The sequence below is a fragment of the Mycteria americana genome, chromosome 4 (genome assembly GCF_035582795.1).
Source record: "Mycteria americana isolate JAX WOST 10 ecotype Jacksonville Zoo and Gardens chromosome 4, USCA_MyAme_1.0, whole genome shotgun sequence".
Classification (NCBI taxonomy): Eukaryota; Metazoa; Chordata; class Aves; order Ciconiiformes; family Ciconiidae; genus Mycteria; species Mycteria americana.
This window is the reverse complement of record NC_134368.1, coordinates 17,853,308-17,876,557: the sequence shown is the minus strand read 5'-3', so window position 1 is coordinate 17,876,557 and position 23,250 is coordinate 17,853,308. Positions and strand designations below refer to the sequence as shown.

The window sequence follows — 23,250 nt, the reverse complement described above, 5'->3', positions numbered from 1 at the left end:
AAGCTGCATTGATTTCTTAAAGTAAAAGGCAGAAAAAATAATTGCTGCATCTTCCCTGAAAAAAATACTGTTGATTATATCAGTTCAGATCAGATGTGGTTTACAGAAGCCCAGACACAAGCTCAAAAAAAGTGGTCAGCAGCTAGGAAAGAATGTCTTTCTAATATACCACATCTTGGCCCATACATACTCTGTCTTCAACTCCATTCATGGTTATCCTGTATCACTCTGCAACCACAGCAAGGTGTGGAAGAATTTTACCACTGATCTGGTCAATATTTGAAATGTTCCAAACCACACTATAACCCTCAGCTGATCTTGGTTCCCTTCAGCTATGCAGGATCAATTAGTGTTTTTGCTGCTTGTAAAGGAACGAATTCAGTGGAGACCGTTGTGTATACATCAGAAAAAAAGTAAAACAATGCCTAAGTCATTTCAAATTCCCACTAAGAAAAAAAAAATCTTACCTTTATGAGAAGGTGGATTAGAACTAGACGAGGGCTGAATCTCATTTCTTACCCTCGTCTGCCTCTAGTAACTTCACCAGTATTGCCTTAATGCAAAGGCTTTTTTCAGCTATTCATCTGAGTAAGCATATGGGGAATATTTTACTGCAGTGCTTTAATGAGAGATAAGGCATTCGTGACAGCTGAAAGAATTTTTTGGTTGGAAAATTAAGCTTACTGCTTATGGTAAACAGTGCTGCTCATAAGATAGTCCCTTGTGTTCTAGAGATATGTGTCTGATGATTTCATGTAACGTGTCAAATTCTTCCTTCTCATAGATATGCATGACTTGCCATTACCCTGAGTAGACTTCAGTCTAATGGCAGGCAGTAATTTACAATGGCATCTTTTTATTATTTTACTCATTGTATCTTTCTGTAAGAGAGCGATCCTTTGTCTGATTGTATTTCTGAAGCTGTTCTGGTCAGACAGACAGGCTCTTGCATTGCTCTAAGCTATAAAAATCTTAGCAGGCTAAATAGTTCAGGTGGCAATTAGTCAATAGCTGTTTCCCCTGGCTGCCAAAACAACTTGAGCATGTCCTGGAATCTATGCTAATAAATCAAGCAGCCAGCCTGCTCAAATAAAAGCACAGGACAATGAAATGATTGTGCTTGGAGAGTCTTTAGCTGTGATTGAGATGACAGAGAAGTGATAACTTCCATTAGAACCAAAATTAAATGAAAATATGTAAAATTCAGATTTTGAGGTTAAGTTCCTCCTAATATTGGAAAAATCAGTATGAAATACATTTCAGTATAGTATCCTTCTATTTTACATTATTTTTCTTCCAAGTTTTTTTTCTTTGTAAAATATAGCCTTTGAATTCTGTGAAAGCTAAATTCTAAAGAAGAGGAAAAACCAGATTTTTTGTATCTATCTAATCCCATCTCTTCTTTGGTGACCCTGTAGCATTATCAGATGCTAATATGCAGGGACCAAAATCTTGGGATCTGCTTAGATTGGGATATGTTTTCCACTAACTCTTGTATGGTAACAATCATTTTTATCATGGTAGCAGCTTTAACATCCTGTATAGAGAGGGTAATCATATTTACTTAGCAATGGCAATTATTTATACTTCCTTGCCTTTGAATTGTTTCAGAGTCAAGGCAAACTTTCTTTAATGTTGGTTCAACATACTTTCACAATAAAATTAAGGGAGAAGAGGCATCTAAAATTTTCCTATCCTTGTTTGAATTTGGAAAGCCTCCTCCTGCCAAGGCGAAACACTCTGTCAACTCCATTTGGCATCAAAGTTTTCTGTCTCCTGTATAGATGTGGTCCCCAGAATTTTACTCTGTATTATCTAATGAAACAAGAGGGATTTCCTCATCATTTCAGAAACACGTTCCTAATGGTTATGCTCCATCACTGGCTTGGATCTCCTTGGTTAATTAAAACCACTTATATTTTTCTGAAAACACCACTGTCCTTGCCTACCAAGATAAAGCAATACTCTGCAGGTCTGAAAACAAACTCTCCCTTTTCTGAGTGCATGTGAGAGTGTGTTGATAAGCAGCTAGGTAATAGATGAACAACTGCTGACTGCCAGGTATGAGCTGGGAGCCAAGAGGGTTCAAGCTCTGCTGAAGAGAAACTACACCTTGGCAGTAATGAATTTCAGGATTTTTTAATCAAAATGTTGCCAACACAATGCAGCAAGTAAATGAAGAATAACGCTGCAAGAACTACTGAATTCATAGATGAGGAAGGTAATCAGCAATACTAGGGCTACAAATGATGGATAAAATGATTTAGCTGTTGGATTCACTCACAGATAAGCACTGTATGAATGAGCAGTGTTCACTTAATTTACTTGTCTGAGCATCTGCAAATGGGAACCTCAGCATGAACTGGAGTTTGCTGTAAAAGAACCTTACCATTTAGTCTTGTAAGATGCTCTTCTTTTTATTACCTTATAATTAATATACAGCAGTCATACAGTTTCTGTTGTTCTGTGATTAACTTAAAGTTAACACTTGTTTGAATTAGGTAGTTTTTGTTTCTTTCTTATTTGGGTCTCACGATCGCAGTTTTCACGTGGATGCTGTTCTGCCAAATTCACTTGCCAGTTTTGGCCGGCTTGTGAAATAATTGGACACTGTTAAAGACTCAATGAAGAGAGAATCTGGTGCCTTTTTTCATACTTATTTAACTAATATTAATTTAACTCCAGGTCAGAAGTAACTGAAAATTATTGTTAACTGATGAGTTTTCTTCAACCTTCTTACAAATAGTTATGCCTCCGTGTAAAATAGTTAGTAAACCGATCTCAGAGCACTGAAACCATCACCACGTTTTAAATTAACTAGCTTCTTCCAGAGAAATGCCAGTAGGCTGTGGAATATTCTTCTGAAGTGTTGGGCACAGGCGGTGAGATACAGAAAAGCTGGCGTTGGTGCCACTGCCCATGAGACAACTTTTTTGTTGCTGTGTAAGAGGGCTTCAGCATTTAGGGCTGTCGGCTTACTGTCTGTTGTAGACACTAGACTCACAGAATTGAAAAGGAAATAAAGTTAGGAGTTCCTTGCCTGAAGCTTGTTTGCCTAGGGATGGAAGTGAGGTGCCAGAGAACAACCCACCGCCACAGTAAAAAGGGTATTGCGCTTGGAGGTAGGGGTATGACTGCCACATTTGTTAACGTACTTAGTCTTTCAACAGGTATTTTCAGCAAAATGGTGTACACCTACAGCCTGTACATGATTATATTTTGTTAGTAAGCAGTACATGAACGGGCTAGTCTGTGTTAATTATAGTAAGAACTGCATATTAAAAATGTGTGTACCTGTACACTGAAAATGTCTGATTTACATACATTGATGGTATTCATTTACTTGCAGGGAACACCTGGAATGCTAGTCACATTAAAAACAAACACCACCACCACCACCACCCCCCCGCCCCTGAAGGTAACTGCAGCTTAACATCATCCATTTAGTCAGGCTGGTAATTTTTAAAGGAACTCTAGATGTAGAGTGCTTAATGTCATTCTTTCTTCAGGTCTTGCAGCAAATAGATATTCACTTCTAGTGTATATGTAAAAGTAGCAAGTGAGATATATAATACTCATGCCTGATCCCGTTCTCTTAACAAGGTTTGCAAACTTACTCTGGAGAACCGCTGTGAGGTATGTTGTGCCAGGTGACACAGTTTTCAAGGAAGCCTGTGTGCAAACTGTTTAAGCTAAAAGGAAAATTGTGACAGAGGGACTGACTCTACACATGCCCCTGGAGTCCCATTAAAATCAAGTCCTCCTTTTGTATCCTTGGAACATTACCTGATGCAGTGAGTCACTCTCCATCATCAGGATTGCTTGAATGCTGCCGAACGATACTCACAGACATTAGTTTGAAATGTAAGCAGCTGTTCACTTCACTGATGCTGGATCTATTTTAATTCACTCTGCCTGAGCATTTGCACGGAGAACAACATCCTGATGCCTACACGTGTGACTGACAAATAGCTGATATTCTTATATGGAGCCATTCTTATGACCACCTAAATTTGTAGGTCGTCAAGGGAAGTAATTTTTCATTTACTACTTGTAAATGAAATTAACTTTTTACTGTTTGTATATAAAATTAACTTTCTATTGTATGGGGAAAAAAGTTGTAAATGAACAGGAGCCTCACCATGTCACGTAGATGACACCACAAGCAAATTACTGTTTGCAAATAATGCACCGATGTATAATTTCCTATATAAAAATACATGTATTTGTGGATAATATAAAAGCAGCAATATGGACTAACTTAGAAAATACTGCACTTCTTCCACGTCAATGAATCATAGTTAGGAATAAAGACAAAACCTCTTCCTCTCTTTGCTTGAACAGCAGAAAGACACCAGCTAGATTTAATTATAACAGTTCTAATGAAAATTTTAAAATGCTGATTAACTGTCCCAAGTTTCAGTCAAAAGGCAGCAGGAACACATCTGGATTAAGATTTTCTATCCAGAACTCACACTGGGATTTGGGCATCCATGTTTGTAATTCTCAACAATTACTTTTATTTGCTAGTGTTGCCAAATATTTTCTGTGCCTTTCTATTTTAATAACTAAACAGCTCCCCATAAATTTGATCTTGCCAAATTAGCTGTTCAGGTTTGCTATATGTTGTATGGATCAAATTGTCTTTCGATTACTAGTCTGAACTGTTTGTTCTGCAGCAAAACTGTGCCTGCAGTTTACAAGCAGTGTTTCAGCTCAGCAAAGGGCAAGACTAAGGTATATTTGAAAATGTGCATGACAGAAAGAAAAAAAAATACTTTATTGGAAATATTTCTTGGTGCTAATTAAGCACCTAAGAAATGGAGGTCCTACTTTAATTTTGTGTACTTTCTTTTCAAGATGAAAGTTGAAGAACACAAATGTTCTGATCACCTGGAGACAGTGATGAGGCAGCTCCCAGCAGGATCATTGGGGTACAGTATGAATATGCACTATATGCCCAGGTAGGTAAAAGGCATCCATAAAACGTCAGTTCATGTCTAATGAAAACAAAACAAAACGAAAAGATATTCTGGGGGCATAGCAATAAAACTGCAGGGTATCCAGGCCAGCCTCCATAGACTGAGACTGTGTTTTGGTTTACCAGGATTTTGAAATCATCTAGGCAGGTTAGGCAAGAGGTCCAGCTGGGTCAAGATGGATCATTTCAGAGATGTAATCACCCATATCAACTTGACTGCAGAATTCGCCACAGAAGTTTCTACATGCTAAAGATGGGAAGAGCTAACACGTGTCCAGTCTGCCAGGACCTCAGGCAGGAAATATCAAAGCAGCAGAATGGAAAATCTCTTGCGCAGCCTTTTCTTTCCCTGTCTCTCCCATTATTTATCAAGTTGGAAGGCTATGCTGATATGTCCCATCGACAATGGAGCAGCTGAACTGAGACTGACATTGAAACCTAATTTGCTAGGCAAAGCTGTCAAAATAGGCAATTTTGGAAGTGATGAATGGTGGAGGGTTTAAGTATTTTTCAATACATTGTGATTAGTTTCACCAGTAAATGGTGTTTTGTAAACACCAACAAAAAAATCGTTGCAACATCATCTACAAGAATAAGTATTATATTCCCTTTCTAGGTAAAGAACATCTGGCACCTCCTAGTGAGTATCTCTGTGGCAGAGCTGGGACAGGAACGTGTAGTTCCTTACTGTAAACCTTGTGCTTGGTCCCGTTGCCCGTGGCTCCCTACGTACTTCTTTGTAACCTTCCTCTCTTCCCTATTTGTAGTTTTTCAGCCACAGTGGTGGGGTGTGTGTTGGTGGTTTGGTGGCAGGGGTTTTTTTGGTGATATGCCTGAACCAACCCCCTAAATCTGTTACACAAAAATCAATTTATACTATGCTTACACAAGGCAATGAGGCATGATAACGACATACCTGAGAATTGGTGCCAGAACCTGAGGTAGTGTAGCCACTTTGGCTTGATGCTGTTCCCAAAGTAATTAGCCCTGATGAGAGGCTCATTAGCTAGGGCACATAGCCACACTAATGCAGCTGCACAATTTTGAGGATCCACGCTAAATAGAATCATAGATTCATTTAGGTTGGAAAAGACCTTTAAGTTCATCAAGTCCCACTGTAAACCTGATACTAATACCTAATACCATAAACCTAAATACTCCAGATGATACTGTGGATACTATGTGGTGTTAGTTTAGGATTCCTGAGCAAGATAGTCCCTCCCTTACTTATCTCTTGCCTTCTCCTCATTCTCTGATTCCCCATCCAACCTGAGACACTGTTAAATGTTTTCTGATCCATGAGTCATCCCTACCCCTAGTCACTAGCCCTTGCCAGTGCTAACCACAAATCTTTCACATTTAGTGGACCGTTGTGAATAGTTTCATACTAACTTATGCCAATCAAAGGTGCACAAGAGAGATTTAATGGCTGAACTCGATCAGAAAGCATCAAAGGTAGTGAACATACATACATAGATTAGGAGATCGTCCCAGCACACAGATCAGATCCTTAGTATTTCAAGTAAATGAATCCCACTGCCCACATTTCTGTCCTGCACTCATTGCAGAATTACACTTTTTCTTCCCTTTTTGGCTTCTGATTTTTTTACAGAAAGTTAACAGTCTCCTCATCACCAAACCAGTCCAGACAATGCCTTGCCTATAGCTTTGTCCCTTTGTTTCATTCCATTTATATCTAATGGGAAAGAGTCAAAGAGGAAGACCTGCCTATATCTTATACCAATTTCTACTTTTATCTCTTCTTGCGTCCTACCTTTTATTCTTGTATTTCCCAAGCACATACTACAAAAGTCCCACTTACTTTTCTCCAGTAAAACCACCTGAAACAACTGAGCTACAAAGGCACTAGCTGCTCTACCCATTCTTTAAGGGACGCCTATTCCCAACTCTGAATGCAATTTTATATTTGTCTAATGCTTGTTCTTTCACTGTCATCATCTTTTTCAGATTAATATGCATTAGACATGGTCCCATAATGAAATCTCATGATGTAGCCCACTTCTTTACATACACAAAAGCTGGCAGAGAGGTAGGAGCATAGATCAGTGCTGTGCAATTGATCCCCACTGTTAGACCCCATACAGTCATTAATTCTGAGGGAGCTTGTATTTCTTTCTGAACTTTGTGCTTATGACCATCTTGCCATAATGAATGCTGTCGTTAATGCAGAATAATTACTTATTTTGATTTTTAAATGTTCTCCAATACGTTTTTGGGACAGCAGGTAACGAAATGCTCGAAAGGTAACTTTGAAATGCTTTGTGGAATGTTTTTGATTTCACAAAGAATCACTGAACACGACCCAAATTTTGCTGAACACAATGGTAGTGCAACTTGTTCAGGGCATTGCAGGATACATCCCTCAATGGCTGGGAAAAGCTCTTTTGGAGAAGCTCATGACCTAATAAAGTTCTTATCATTGTTCATGAACAGGGAAGGACTTGGCTAAAGTAACGTCTAATTTGCACAAACACACCTTGTCACCCCACCATAGCTGGTGGGTTTTTTTGGGTTTGGTTTTTTTTTTTTTTTTTTGTGCTAAGGATGAGAACTGGCACTTTTCCAAGGAGGTGTGTCAGAGGTAAACGAACATGGCACTGAAGTACCCTATTGTGTTGTAATAGTCTTGCTGGAGACTTGAAGGTGTGTCTCTGCCTTTATAAATACCACGCTGCCTTTACAACTAGCTCTGATTCTTTTGAAAGAGACGAGTTGCATCAGGAGTTGCGTTTGGGTATCTCTAAGCCCTGTGCAAGGTATGTCTTTTAGTTATCTTACTTTTGCACTGTTCCACTTGCAACAGAAGGTTGCTGTCACATCGTTCATTTTAATGTTATTAGTTGCTGTATTTGCAACAGAACTGTAAATAGTACATGATGTTCTCTAAAGAGGGTTTTATGGAGTGAAAATCTTTGTGTATAGCATAAGGCGTGAAGCAAGTCAAGTAAGAACTATGCAAAAGTAGGACCTGCTCACCTCTGCTGCTACCTATGTATTCTAAATTTATGTAAGGAAAGATATTTGCAGATAGTTGAATGTTGAAATAGGTTCCTTATTAGCATGCCTACACATGAAATTCTGCTTTCTAACACGGAAACTTGGCTACAGAAATGGCTATGATGGAAACATCTGAAAAATACATTTAGGGATTTAATCTACTAAATGCCAGATTTAAACCCTCTACTATTATAGTATGCTCTGGTCCTGAAAGCTGCTTCATAAAGAGAAACACCTACAGAAATAAATGCACTCTGTGCAGATGCAGGGATCAGCTTGACAATAATTTGCTAACTAGCTACATTTCAAAACTGAAGTTGCATATTTGTCCCTCAAATTTGGTAGCTTTAGACACAGCCCAGTACACTGCAGGTGTCTTCAAAAGCAAAAAGATAGTTCTGTTTATTTAGCAGCCAAGGCAGCAAAGAATGCAGCAATAGTTACTTTTTGGTGTCTGGAAAGACTACTATAATTTTTTTTTTCAACAGAAAACTGAAATACTGGCATAACCAGTGAATTAAGATGATTTTCAGGATGCCTAAGAAATAATTTTGCTCAACTTGAACCAAATGGTTTCCTTTCTGTCTGGCATATTTTTGAAGAATAGCCAGAGGTTGGAGTCAAAATCGCTTATGTGCCATTTACAAAAATGGGAGATCGTGGGAACAACAACCGCTTCATATGTTATAACTTAACATATCCATCTGAGATTGACAAATCCCAGGTTCAAATTCCTTCTCTGACTGCAGAAAAGATTTTAATTAAGGTACCTCAGTCACTGGGCAGTAGCACGTCCTGGGAGTGACTCTCTTCTGTTCCACATTGCATAGATAATTAAGTAATTGGATCAGAAGGACTTACTCCATAGCCATCTACAGTTCTGAAGGATAATATATAATGGTTCTAGAAACCAGGTAATATTTACACAAAGAACAGAGGATTTTGCCAGTAACATCATTTTAATAGGTATCAAAGAGCAGTGCAATACTGTGTCTGAAATACTGCAACTGTCAAGTGGAGTCCAGCATTAAGTGAAAATATTTTTATATTTTCGTTTGTTTGTTTTGAAGGCAGATAACAAGCAAAACGGAGATCATGAGGATCAAAAGCTTTGGACTTCTTTGTGTGTTGATCCTGGTCTCCCAGATGCTACTAGCCACCTGTGAAAGACAGAAGGAAAGAAAAAAGGGAAGACAAGGCATAGGAGACAGTGGAAAAAATCAAACTGAATCTAACCAAGAAAATGAAAAAGGGCGGAAGTCAAAAGGAGGAAAAGCATCTCCTAAAGGCAAGTTTAAAACCAAAGAAAATGCTGAGTGCACCTGGGCAGTGACTGACATGAATGCTGCTACTGTGCACGTAGAGTGCAAGCATGGTGACAGCGAGTTCTGGTGCGAATTCTCTGGCAACCCTTCCACCTGTCCACAGTACGCAGCAAACCAGAAATCCTACTGGAAACAAGTCTCCCAATCCCTAAAGAAGCAAAAGCAGATCTGTCAAGATGCCAAAAGTGTCCTAAAATCTAAAGTATGTAGGAAAGGCCCACGAAGCGCTAATCTCAAGTTGACCCGCTCAAGCCTACTAACATCAGTGGGTCCTGCGAAAGGGAACACAATTCATCATGCAAAAGAAGTTGTTCAGACTCCAGCAGCTGCCTCTGTGACTGAAAAAAAGCTAGAAAACAGTCCTCAAGACTGTGTTGAAGACATAGATTATATTGATCAGAAAAAGGTGGCTGAGGAATACTGTCCAGAAAGCTTTCTTTCTTTCTGCAACTTTTTTATCACAATGGTGCAAGACAAAAAATGCTGAGGAAGTGTCTCTAAAATGCTGTAGCATGAAAGTCCAGTCTCATCTAAGTTACTGCAAACTATTCCAGATTTTATTCTTATGTTATATAGTGTATATAAGTAAAAAAGGCATATATTTTTCTGATTTTGTATATACACAACAGACTACACTTGATGTAGTTGAAGATGTTATAGATTTTATTTGCATGTAGATTGCTACACAGGTGTTAACAATGGATGTTACATACTCTACACAGAAGTATATAAGTAGTCTCCTTCCCCTCTTTGCGCTGTGCTAGCCAAAGTGATGAATTCAGTGCTATGCACTTCTTGGTTATGTACAACACTTTTGACCTAAAAATTATTAAGAAAAATAAACTTCAAAATATATTAAAAATATTCTCTCTCTCTCTGTTTAACTAGATTTCTCTGCAAGTGCTAAGCCTTTGTCAAAGATTGATCTTTCACAGGATCTAGGCAAAGTGTTGCTTATAAAGCAGTTTTAAAAATACTTCTGCAGCTTTGCAGACTTCAGCTTTCTCAGCCAGTCCAAGAAACATTTTGATAGGGAACTACATTATCATTAGTTTTTAATCACCGTGATAACGAAGGGCAACAAGATTTTCAGATTTTTCCATAATTTTGCAAAGTTTCAGCTTTCCAGTCTCATCAAAGGATGTCATAAAACTTTGCAAACTTCCGTTCTCTCTTTTCTCCTATAGTATGAAGCATGTTATACCCATTTTCTGGCAGGTAAACAGAGACACAGAGATCAAATGACTTATACAAGTTCGTACATAGGCACAGGACTGGACCCCTTCCTCAAGCAGCTAAAGCACTTGTGCTCAACACTGCCTGTACATTCTTTTGAAGTTCCATTTTCTGTTATCTTTATGTATGGACCACACTAATAAATACTTTTCTATGCATTAGACTTCATCTGTATTTAAAAAAAAAGAAAACCAAACTCTACAAGAATAGACATTTTAGAAAATGTAAAGTTAAATAATGACAACTAAGCTTTGCTAATATTTGAAACTCTAGCTGGAAGAAATGTAATATACAAGTTACACTTTTCTGGTGGCATGCAGCTGGGAAGGATGGTCTCCTACCACAGCAGTCCACTTGGAGAAACTTGAACTTTCATGAAATACAATTTTCCTGAGCATTTCTAGCAAATTAAAATAGTATTTATTTTTCTTGAGAAAATATAGGCAATTCCCTTCTATAATTTATCTCACCGCTAGAATATTTGAGAAAATATTTGTAAGATGTTATGAGTAACTCACCTCCTTGTCCTGGTTTCAGCTGATAGAGTTAATTTTCTTTATAGTGGCTGGTGTGGGGCTATGTTTTGGATTTGTGCTGAAAACAGTGTTGATAATACAGAGATGTTTTAGTTGTTGCTGCACTGGTCAAGGACTTTTCAGCTTCCCCTGCTCTGCCAGGTGCAGAAGAAGCTGGGAGGGGACACGGGTGGGACAGCTGACCCCAACTGCCCAAAGGGCTATTCCATACCATATGGCGTCATGCTCAGTATATAAAGCTGGGGAAGAAGAAGGAAGGGGGGAGCGGACGTTCGGAGTGATGGCGTTTGTCTTCCCAAGTAACCGTTACGTGTGATGGAGCCCTGCTTTCCTGGAGACGGCTGAACACCTGCCTGCCCATGGGAAGCAGTGAATGAATTCCTTGCTTTGCTTGGCTTGCGTGCACAGTTTTTGCTTTCCCTATTAAACTGTTCTTATCTCAACCCATGAGTTTTCTCACTTTTACTCTTCTGATTCTCTCCCCCATCCCACTGGGGGGGAGTGAGCGAGCGGCTGGGTGGGGCTTAGCTGCTGGCTGGGGCTAAACCACGACACCCCTGCAACTTCCCGCTTTTCCTTCATTGTCACATATACTCACTATTTAACTTGCTATTTAAATGAGCGTGTCTGGGGAGGACATTTTAATGCTACTCTGTCTTGTTGCTACAGCAGAAAGGCCCTTGCCGTTATTTAATATCAGTTAGTATTTTCTTTGCAATGAAGAATTAACTTAGCAAAAATACTTAAATTTAGATGGAAGTCCTCAATAAGAGAGAAAAGTGCTACTAAACACACAGCTTTTCTTTTTTTTTGCTTGTTAGTAGGAATCAAGCCTTCTTACACAGGGTTGAAATGATTTTGGCAGAGTTGGGAAGAAGGCATGGTATCAGCTCAAGCACTAGCCACAGGATTTTAAAGAGGACAGTATTCTGGAGGCTCTCATAAGTACTTCATATGATATTCATTTACATTTTTTTGCTACTTACAATATTGCGATCTCTATGTGACTAATATCTTGAATGTGGGATGATGCTATTAGTCAGAAAAACTGTATTTGGGAAGGATTTAGCTGTATTTTACCAACTCTGAATGGCAAAAAAAGCAGCAGGTTTTCTTACTGACGTTCCAGCCTCTGCACACCCTGTGGAAACACTGAGTATTACCAGGCTGTGCAGGATAAATTCTGTTAGACTGATGCCCACAGAAAAGCAAAATTCCAGTAAAAAGGGTCATCAATGCTAACTCCTGTGGAGGCTGGAAGACACAGCCATTCTGGTGCCCAGCAGGGTGGAAAACTAGCTACCAGCTCCTTATTATTAAGGTAGATAGGTACGTAAATATTGAAAGTGCAGGTGAGTTGCATCTGCTAGACACTTTGCACGTTGGCCTACAGCACTTTGCATTAGGAGATCATTGAGATGAAGTCAAAAGATGCAAAGGAAGGATTAGGAGCACACATTCGGCTCAAGCAATCATACACTGTAGCAATTAATTATGAATATCTAATCCAGTACACAGACACCTGTATAACAGTCCCAGATCACAGCCAGAGCACTGGGCAGGCCTGGCTTAAGAGGCTCAGTTGCTCCAGATGTTTTGGAAGATGTCCAATCCTAACTACCCTTAGCTGCTGTTACCCTCGCGAGTACTATGGTAAGTACTTTGGTGCCTGAAGCGTGATCCACCCCTGATGGCTCTCAGTTGCCAGGAGGCATTGCTCGCCCTGTGGCTGCCGGCCAGCCAGGCACACAGAGTTTGCAATGACATATCCCAGAGCAAACTCCAGCTCGGGATTCCAGAGCTGTGAGTTACATCTCCGTGTGCAGGACTTTCAGCACCCGGACCCACATGTGGGAGCTGCACGCTCCTCTCCAGGGATGCATTACATTTCTGCTGCTTCATCTTGTTTTCTTTCAGGACTGACTTTTATCTTCATGTGTGGCTCTTTGCTGGAGGAAAACGTGCTTGATCTCAACAGTTCCTGGGTGCTTTTCACCTGTGATGCATGCAGTTGTGCCAGTATCCTACAAGGACAGTGTGGAGCATCAGGAGAAAAAGGAGATCTCCATGCAGCCTTTTTCCTTGAAAGGTGGGCTAATGTGAGAGTGCATATCTCAAAACTGTCTCAACTAAAGGATGGGATTTTTAACATCCATGGGTGTGTAGTTTTGGCTGTTCTTCAGAAGGGCATGTAGCAGGGTCTGAGGCAAATATATCTGGAGTCTAATTTCACGAACAGCATTTTCCATGATTGCACAGACCACAAATCTACAGCTAAGTGCATCTAAGTTCTCATTGCACTTACCAAGCCTTGTGTTTCAGTCCTACATCTACAAAGCAATCACCTGACAGCAACTACGAGTCACTTTCTTCTGGGCATTTACAGAGCCAGTTAGGTCAGTATAACTTTGGTGCTTCTGGAGTCAAGCTGGTTAGGATAAATAAAACATTTCCTGGCATTCTTCATCTTAGGATCTGTGGTCATTATGAAAAAGTTCACAGCTGAGCTCTGTCCTGTGCCTCTTTTGCCCAGGTGCACCAGGTGTCATTGTGTCAGCACTTCATGTTTGAATAACTTGGAATAATGGTGGTAGTGACTTTTCTAACACCTTCTATAGTAGGGCAAGTAGGAACACAGTGAAGGAAAACAATGAATGGATTTAAATTATGTCTGTGCAGCCCAAGTCCTCTGGTAGTCCCCCTACCATATTGAAAACGTAAGGATCTCTGCTTTCTTAGCATCAACCTGAGTTATGGAAAATCAGCCCCATTTTACACCTGGGGAAATGAAGTATAGGAAAACTGGATGACCTTGACAGTCATGGGGAGAAAATCAGTGGCTGAATCAGGAACCAAACAGAGGTCTTCAGAGTTCCAGTGGTCCCCTTCTCATGCCTCATGATTAGATCACTCTGCACAAGAACTACATGTATTTGTTCTTGAAAATAGCCAGCTAAGGTCTAGGTATTTTAAAATTAGGAATATCTTTGGGAAAAAGTAGCTTACTTTCTAGGCAATATAGTTTGTTTCTCCAGACAACCCTGGGTATTATAATTTGAATATTTATTTGGAAAGAAGGATAGGGCTTTTGAAGGTAGGAAGCTCATTCTAGCTTCAGAGATAAAGAAGTTTCAGGGAGTTTCCCTGCTCTTGCAATACAGAATACTTATACATTTGGTAACTGCTTTAAACTATGGATGATCTTTTTAGGTGGACCCAGCCCCCACATACTGCCACAAATTCTCAAACTCTCACCAAACTTTGGAGAATCAAAAAATGGATTTTTTAAAAAAGGGGAGAGAAAAATTTGAAAGTAAGACTTTTTCCAGAGTTATCTCCTAATATATGATATTCTTATCTAGAAAATATTAGATGTATCTTCATATTCACTAGGAAATGGGAGACATTGTTAATGCCCAGCAAATAGCTCTGGCAATGCAGTACTACTTAAGAATCTGTAAAACTTCTGCTCCTTTAACTTTAAAGTTTTTATTCTTTTATTATTTTCTGCAGTGTATTTTCTACTTACTTTCACACACAATTTCATTTGAATGAGTTTCCGTTCCTTTTGCAACCTTCTTTATTCATTTACCACTTTGGCGGCAGTACAGATTACATATCTAATCTCGTGTTGCATGACTACTTGTAGGAGAATAGAGCTGAGTGACTCAACCTTCTTGCTTTCAGGAGTGCCCTACCCTCCTCTTCCCCTGAGGGGGCCAATGAGTACCTACCGCCTGATATCACCTCACCTGAATTTAACCAACCGTAGCAGAGGCTGAGTGTTCAGACAAGACACCTTTTACACGGCCGTGCTCAATCCATGTAGACATAGCTGAACCTAGATAATAAATTCCACTCCCTTTTCCACCTTTACCTTATTTTTTATTCTGATGCTGCCCTGAGCAAGGCAGCTCAATACTTGTCGGTAGCTGCTGCACCTCACCTGTGCCTTTGCCTGGTTTTCATTCCATTTCAATGTATTATATTGTTTGTTCCTCTAGGCTATTTGCAAGAGTGATACCACTTTGATTAGCACACTGGGAATTGATCAAATGGAAAAATCCAGCTTCAAGGATGGGAAGTTCAGCAGGTTCCAGCCTGCAGAGGTTCCCTGCAATCTTGTCACTAGGGTGGTGGTACCATCCCACCCCTGCCTGGAGCATGCATGGTTCCTGCCTGTTAGCACCCTCCATTTAGCTGCATGTTACCATTTAGCACCCTAAATGGTATAACAAATCCTACGGATGTCAAGACTACTGTGTTCCTGTGTTTTAACTTCTTTGAGCTTCTTTCCACTCCCTCCCTTGAAAGAGCAGGGGAACTTTGAACCCTGGCTGCAGTCATCACCTCTCTTCAAAGAGCCAGAGAGGAGAAGGCAGAATGCAAAAATCCTGGTAGGGTCGGAGTTATCAGATACTGAACACTGAACTGATACTGAACTGATAGAGGTTTCGAAAGGATATCCAGGTGCCTCGCTTGCTCCTTCCATTGCCATTACTGCAGTGAGATAACACAGGGTCACACATAAAGAGAGGGGACTGGCCATGTCACAAAGCTTTTTACCTGTTTGTAAAGCTACTACTAGCAGAAAAGGATGGGCTAGGGCCCAGCTTATCTCTTTAACGAGGATTCATGTAACAGGTTCCTCCGGAAACATGCTCCTATCCATGTAAAGAGTATGTTTTATTCGGCTACTAGTTCTTCCAAAGTTGCTTATTGAGCCCACTAGAAATAGGTGTTTTAAGACAAAGAAGTGATAATGAGTGGGTGGAAGAACTGTGAAGACTTCCCACAAAGTTGTTGCTACCTGGCTGCCTCAGTCTCTGATCATACCAGGCCCCTTGTAGAAATGATAGACTTAGTCAACCTGAAGCTCCCAGTGGACCATGGAACTCTCACACTGATTTCCAGGCAACAAACAGAGACATCAAAGGGACTTTGTTATATAATGAGAGCCTGCCACATGTTGAAAACTGTCTGCGAGTATGCACATGTAAGCACTCTGTGGTGCTTTGTGCATGCCAAAGAAGAGGAGAGTTGTTCCAGTCAGCCAGAATGTTTGATGTTAAGATGAATCTTAAAATCCAGGAATTACAATATTATCTGTAACAGGAATGTATTCTATACATCCATAATATGTGCACTAATTATATGTAATGAGTATGCTTAGATAATAGAGTATTATTTATATAATATGAGTTACCTTTACATCTGTTGCCTGAAGGTGATATGGTTTCTAGAGTCACTCTAGAGGTGGTGTGATTCCCTGGAAAATCTTGGACTGCTTTTGGGCTATTCCACAGCAGCTGAATCCCTACAGATATACGTGCCATTGCAGCTCTGTTCCTACTCCTTGTTCCAAAGGGCTCTCCAAAGGGCGGCTGCAGTTCTTCCCTGCAGTGCAAGTTGCCAGGGAATTTTGTGTCTTGTCTCTTATGCCTGCAGGTATGAACACGGTCTTTGCTCTGTATGTGTGGCAGCCTATAGACCTTAGTGTCCTACAGGGAGGAGTCCAGTTCAATGTTGATCTCAGAGACTCTATATTCCTCACTTACATGTGCAAATGACACAGAAGTGAGCTAAAGAGGTCAGTTTGTGGACAGAGAATAGCTGGGACATTAAGGATGCTGATTTGTGTGAGATTTCAGATGACATCTTGTCTGTGAAAAAATCCTCACGCAAAGCATTAGGGGTTGCTTGCGCTGCTGCAGATGGGGTGTTTGCATGAACAACGCTCCACTGGGGCTAACGATCAGGCTGCTGGTTGTACAGGGTTGTTAGAGCTCCCAGGTTACCATCATTGCAAGAGTAAGACGTTAGCTGATGATGTCCTGGCCAATGTCCAGCCAGGTAATTACACTCTCTTAGAATTTCAGTCCGATGCAGCTCTCTTCACCACCTTAAACTGCTTTGTGCTCTGACCACTAACATTTAGATGTGGCTGATTTTACTTAGGCAGGGGGCTGGGAGGATATTTACTGAAGTCTCCCCAAGCCTGAAGGAGGACCAGTTGTTAAGGTAACTTCCAACTGTTATTTGGAGAGAAGGCAAAAAGAAAATTAAAAGTGAGGGTGTAAAAACAAAAGCAGGAAAACTGCTGTTTTCAGAGAGGTAGAGTTAATGTTAACAGAATCAAAGTCTTCTTATCCAGTGCTTTTATCTTGAACGTCCATTTGCTTGATGTTTCTTTTATGCTACAACCCACAGAATCCTAGGAAAATGTGAGTATCTTAGCTTTCATTCAAATAAAGGAATAGTCCAGCCCTCACAGTATGAGTAAGGCTTAAAAACACAGACAAGTCTACATCAGCAGCTCAAAAGCCAAATGCCAAATACAAAGACCCCCCCTATTTATTAATCCTTTAAAAACTGCATTCTAACTTGATCTCATAAGGGCGACCCATGACTTTTAAGTGCTTCGAGTTGGTAAAATGGAGGGAGAGGTTCCAGGCAATGGAATGGGAGCAGTATTAATAGAAATTACATTTGTAAAGTTGACTTGTTTTTTCAAACTAAAGGGAGAGAAAATGTACATGCAAAAGAAATGCTAAGAAATGATCACATGAGATTCTGTAGGTGTGATGCTTAGTGATGAATAAAAATATAATTCACAGAAAACAGAGACTGGTAATTTATGTCTACTTTGATTTCAGTGTATTTTATTCAGAGTATAGGGGAGGCTCATAAAAAAAAAAATCTATCCCCATAATTAAAAAGCTTTGAAGAATAGTGTGTGTTGCTACATTATGCAGGAAAAAAAAAGAGGAAAGACCTATTTTAACACACAAGAATTTTACTACCCAAAGTAAAACAAAGCTGTCGTGGTATTAAAAAGACTTCTCAGAACCTGAGTATGTAGTTTTTCCTCATCCAGCTGGAGTATGTTTCCAAGCAAAGTTCCAGTGGAGTTTCCCTTTTCAAAAGCTGGCAATGTTTAGCTGGATGCCACTGCTGTCATATATAACATGTCTTGCTTGACATTATGAACCTACCCCTTATCTTCAGGTGGATATTCACGTACCAACTTGTTTTATAGCCCTTTTTTGGCAAGGAAAGAATGGAAGAAGACGTACATAAACCAGGATCACTCTAGAAGAACATCACACAAATTTATGTCTCCTTCCTCTCTACGAAGAACAGATGAACTATGAGTCAGGGGAAAAAAAAAAAAAAAAAACAAACCAGAATTGTATTAGAGCAGGTTTAGTGAGGCTTGGTGAGTCATTACAAACTCCTGAACTGGCAGGTGCTTCTTGGCTTTAGAGCCCTTCCCCTTAAAAACTGAAGGCATTCCTTTTTTTCCTAATTTTTTTTTGTACCTAGTACTGCAGCACTGAAGTCACCTTAATGACTGAATTTAGGCTTTTATTAGGAGCTGATGATACCGGATCATGCGTGCATGGCTCATCTGAATTTTCCCTGTGCTTGCTCCTGTAGACAGTTCTGGCAAGAGTATAGCTAACATTTCTATTAGTATATTGGCTTCAGTCTTTGGAAGCAGGGCAAGATTTACTTAGAGATGAAAACTAACTCAGCTTCCTACAGAGCTCCAGCCTTCATATCACCCTTCCTATCTCTTGCCAAATGAATGTTGAATTTGGCTTCTCGTTCACATTTGAAAACTTTGTATTTGTATTCCCCGAGAGGCTCCGTGTTTTCCTCCTGAGGTCCACCCATTTACACAAAACCACTGTTTTCAGGGACATAGGTCTATTCAATACTAATGGAGCTCCTCTGCACTTACATAAGTACTACTCAAAAGTAAATCTGGCTAATAGCCTATCATTAGGATTAATTTTATTCTTTGAAATAGCTACTGTAATTTACTATCGACCAGTAAGCCAGAGGTGGCCAAATGATTAACTGTTTTCAGATAGAATTAATTGAGTAACTGAAAACAGGACCAAAGAAGAAAGGAGCAAAGGCACAGAAAGTTATTGTCAACAGCTCTCTTTTTCCACACTCTATTAAGGTAAAGAAGTGTCATATCTTTTAGGCTTCTTCATGAGTACAAGACACAACTGCTGCACGAGTTCAACAAACACTCCAGTCAATATGACCCCACTGATACCTAGAGGTAAGGTATCTAACCTGATGAATATGAAAGTTCTTCAGTTTCCAAAAATACGCAGCTCAAGTCTCTTCGTCATGGCAGCCAGTATGTTGAGCAGTACTTCTAGGCAATATATCTTCTGCTTTGATAATGGGGCATCAAATAACGATTGTGTTTGAGCATACCTTTCTCCTTTACACTTGCTTGCAATATCTGGTTCGAGAGGATTGCTAGTCCACGCAGTACATAATATTGACTTCCTAATGTTGTCTTGTTAGATAGTTGTGTGACACAAAGAGTTGCTCTCAGCTCTTCATCCAGACAACTTGTGGAATTAATTGAGAATAGTATTTGTATAGTCGCTAGCTTTGTTCTGCTCAGATAAATAGCACACTGTTACTTTTCCTGGCAATAGATGTGTCAGGACATTTTAGAGAAAGGTAGAAGCTCTGTCTTTATGAATTCAAACAGCAAGATGCGAAGAGAAAGAGAAAATGTGCATTGCTGCAGCAACAACAAAAGCTTCTCTGTTGCTCAAGTTTGGACAATGGAAACTGTTTGGGGTTTTTTTTGGGGAAAAAATGCAGACTCAGTAGAACTGACCAATATCCCCTTTTTTATGTCTTCTAATTATGGAACTACAACTTTTGAAAAAGTTGAAAGCTCTTTGGGGTGTAATATAAGCAACAGACAAGATCAAAACCCTGGAAAGCAGATGAAGCCATCATGTATCTGTAAGTGTCCTTGGCAGTTCTAAAGATAATTGCCTTTCATGATTCCTGTGGAGCTGAAATAGGTTCTGCCACATATCACAGGAAGATTTGTCTTTCTTAGAACACGCTAAACAAAAATTAGCCATGTTTCATACATCTGCAGAATGCTAGCCAGGTGCTGTAATTAAATCTTTTTTCTGCACTGCTACCATTAGTCAAAGTCAGCAGGAAGCAAAAGAAACAACAAAATACCAAAGACTTTCATTCATACAGAGAGAAAGCCACCTCTGTGCAGGGAAACAACAAAAGGCCCAGCTCAGTGAGTCCATCTTAAGACTTTCAGAACGATTATAAACCCTTTTGCTTTTGCATCCTGCAGCTTTCTGTTCTGGAGGATGTTGAAAGGCCGGTCTGGGTAGTTTTCTTTAAGTCTGAAGTACTGAAATACTGCTGCTAAGTCAGGTAGATGAGAACTAGCAACATCCAGTAATCAACGTAGAAATTAATGTACTCAAGTATACAGGCAGAGAAAATATCAGGTTAATTTATTTCCTGCTGGCAACCTTTGACTCTTACAGGTGCAACAGTTTAGATGCATTTATGTGTGTATGCAGGACTGCATGTACTTGAAGATAGATTCAGAGGGGAAAAAACCACACAATTTAAAGATTTACAGTGTCACACATCTTCTTAAAATTATATGCCAGAAGTCTTTTATTCAGTAGATGGCTTTTTCTTGTTTTCATAGTTGCAGGGATCAGAAGGTAGAATTTATGTTTTGGGGGAACAGTGGGCAGAGCTGATCAATGAATGGTTACTTGCATGTTACTGAGATTATTTCTGTTTTACAAATAGGTGAATGGAGACAGAAGACTAAAACAACTAAGACTACATGTCAACGTAGCGGTAGAATCTGTAGGCTAAACCTGTTCACAGTTTGAGTGCATTCAAGTTTCTGGACTTACATTAAGTATTAATTTGGTTTCAGAATTTGCAGATTGAGTGTTCATTTCTTTCAGTCACCACAGAATGGCACTTCGGAATATCACGAAGCCAAGTGGCCAGAAGCTAGCAATTGCACTGCAATTTCTGATTCGTCTCTCTGAATGTAACAGCACTCTCATGTAAATCTTTGATAACTTCCACCAGCACCTACACCCTCCAAGAGATCAAAATGACAACGCTTGTATCAGCTTCTCAGTTCCTCCAGAAACTGGAAGTGTTTAAGTGGGGGTATGGCTGAACATAAGCAATATGAACAATCATGAAGTGGGGATCCAACCAGTTCCTAGATTCTTGAAGAACTGATATGTAATGCAGAGCCAGTCTATAAACTTAATCCACCTCCTCTGTTAAAATTATCAGTCTAGCAGACAATCCACTCTATTCACTAAATTAACTGAATAGCTTTAATTTGTAAGCAAAAGAAATAAACTTAAAATTTTGGGCATCTTAAAAACATTTTTATTGGATTATATAACCAGTCATGTGAACAGAAATGTATGGAAAAAGGCAACTTAAAATTATATGCTCACATAAACTATATAAATGATGTAAAATAGTTGTATGCCTAAAAAGATCCAGGCATATTTGTTCTGGCTGGTATTGTGATTGGGACACCCAGTTATCATGGAGTGTTATTCCCACTCTTGGGCTGGTTGCTCCTGATTTCTGTTGACGATAGAAACTTCTGAAGGGTGCCATTCCTTTGTAGCCCAGAGCTCACATTGATTGTTGGAAGTGAGCAATAACCTCATCCAGCGGCTGCTATCATGTCACAATATCCTTCCTAATTCAAGTACAGAAAGAAACAGACTTCACTGTTTGTAGTAACACTTGAAATGTTTATTTTCTTTAGGCGTGTTCCCACTAGTTTAAATGTTTTCATTACTGCAACCAACGATGATGAGTTACTGCTCCTCATAGTCACCTCAGATTTCATCTACCAATTGCAGGCGTGCAAGAGACTACAACATATCTGCTGTTTGCTAGAAACGCCTTTGAGACTAGACAATCTTATGGTCCTATTTTCTCTCCTGTATTTGGGGTGCTGTTTCCAAATGCCTCTGGCCCTCAGAAGTCAATCAATAGGGTCTAAAACTTGACCTCTGAACTCTGAATGTTATAAGAAAAGATATATTCAAGGCATCTGGAAGTCTTTGGATTTGATCCATCAGCTGATGAGTTAGAGGTAGCTGAATTAGGCTTCAGAGCTCTGATGGAGGATGGGTAGCACTCCTTCTACTGTGTGCCATTTTGTCATACGGTACTAAATCACCAAACACACATACTGCTGGTGCACAGGAAACGGCAAATAACGGGCACAATCTGAGCGGTGCGTTGCAGTGGAGACCATCCAGGGGCCGCAGGGGCTCCAGACTGGAAGCATAAAAGAAATCTCCTTTGAAAATCACTGTAGAAAAACAATTACCAATGTTCCTCTTGTACCAAGTTGATTTATTGCATGTTGGATATGCATCTGTCTGGCAACAAGCAGCACATGTGAACAATGCTTTCTTTGCTCTTTCCAGAAACAGTTTGCTTCACTGATGTTTGCGGAGACCTCCCACTGAGATGCTAGTATGCAGTGAAGTCTGTCTGATGAAGGCATCGTTACTGGTGAGCTGCCAGGTAAGCTCCAGCTTGGAAAAAGAGTTTGAAAAATATCCTTCATCACCCACAAGGAATTTCATGTGCCTCTTTTGTGGTCAGCATATCAAAATCTATGAGCAATGGATGCAGCAAATGAAGCAAGCTGGCAATCCCGGCCACCATTGTGTGCAGACTTTTGAAATGCACGTGCAGTGACTTCAATTTTCTGCACAATTCAAAAAGTTTCATGTCTTCTACATCCACATTTAAATCACTCAAACCTATATGTTGCACTAAGGAAATATCTTCCCTGGCCCCACCATTGCTTTAGACCTTCAGACTACATTGACAGCCGAGCAGGTCTGCAGTATCCATCCTGCCTTAGAGACAACACCATGCTCCAAGGAAGCTCCCAAAGATGGAGGTGAGTCCCTTTCATACACCTTGTAGCTGAACTTTACTTGTGCTTGCCACTGTAAGGAAGACATGAATTCAGGTTAAATGCTGTTGAAATAGCACTGCAATTATCACAAAGGTGTACATAAAAAATTCAGCCCAAAATTTGCCCAAAATTTTGGAAAAATCAAAGACCAGTAATAATATAATATCAAGTAATGGTACCTGCTGCTAGACATTTTGTTTAATGGCCATTCATATGAAGAGATGGATCAAATGTGAAATGAAATATTCAGTCATGCTTAAGATTTCAGTTTAGTCAAAAGCCAACAATTATTCATTATTCAGTCATTATATATAATCTGCTAATGAAGAAAGATTAAGTGCCTCAGGATAT

At 39.8% G+C, this 23,250-nt stretch overlaps 1 protein-coding gene across 1 annotated transcript; it reads left to right on the top strand.

The window, feature by feature from the left end:
- Window positions 1-7,615: 7,615 nt before the first annotated feature.
- Window positions 7,616-9,811, top strand: FGFBP1 (fibroblast growth factor binding protein 1). Its single transcript, XM_075499178.1, has 2 exons — window positions 7,616-7,758; window positions 9,070-9,811. The coding sequence occupies exon 2, from the start codon at window positions 9,095-9,097 to the stop codon at window positions 9,809-9,811; it is 717 nt and encodes a 238-aa protein (XP_075355293.1). The 5' UTR covers window positions 7,616-7,758; window positions 9,070-9,094.
- The last annotated feature ends 13,439 nt before the right edge of the window (window positions 9,812-23,250 follow it).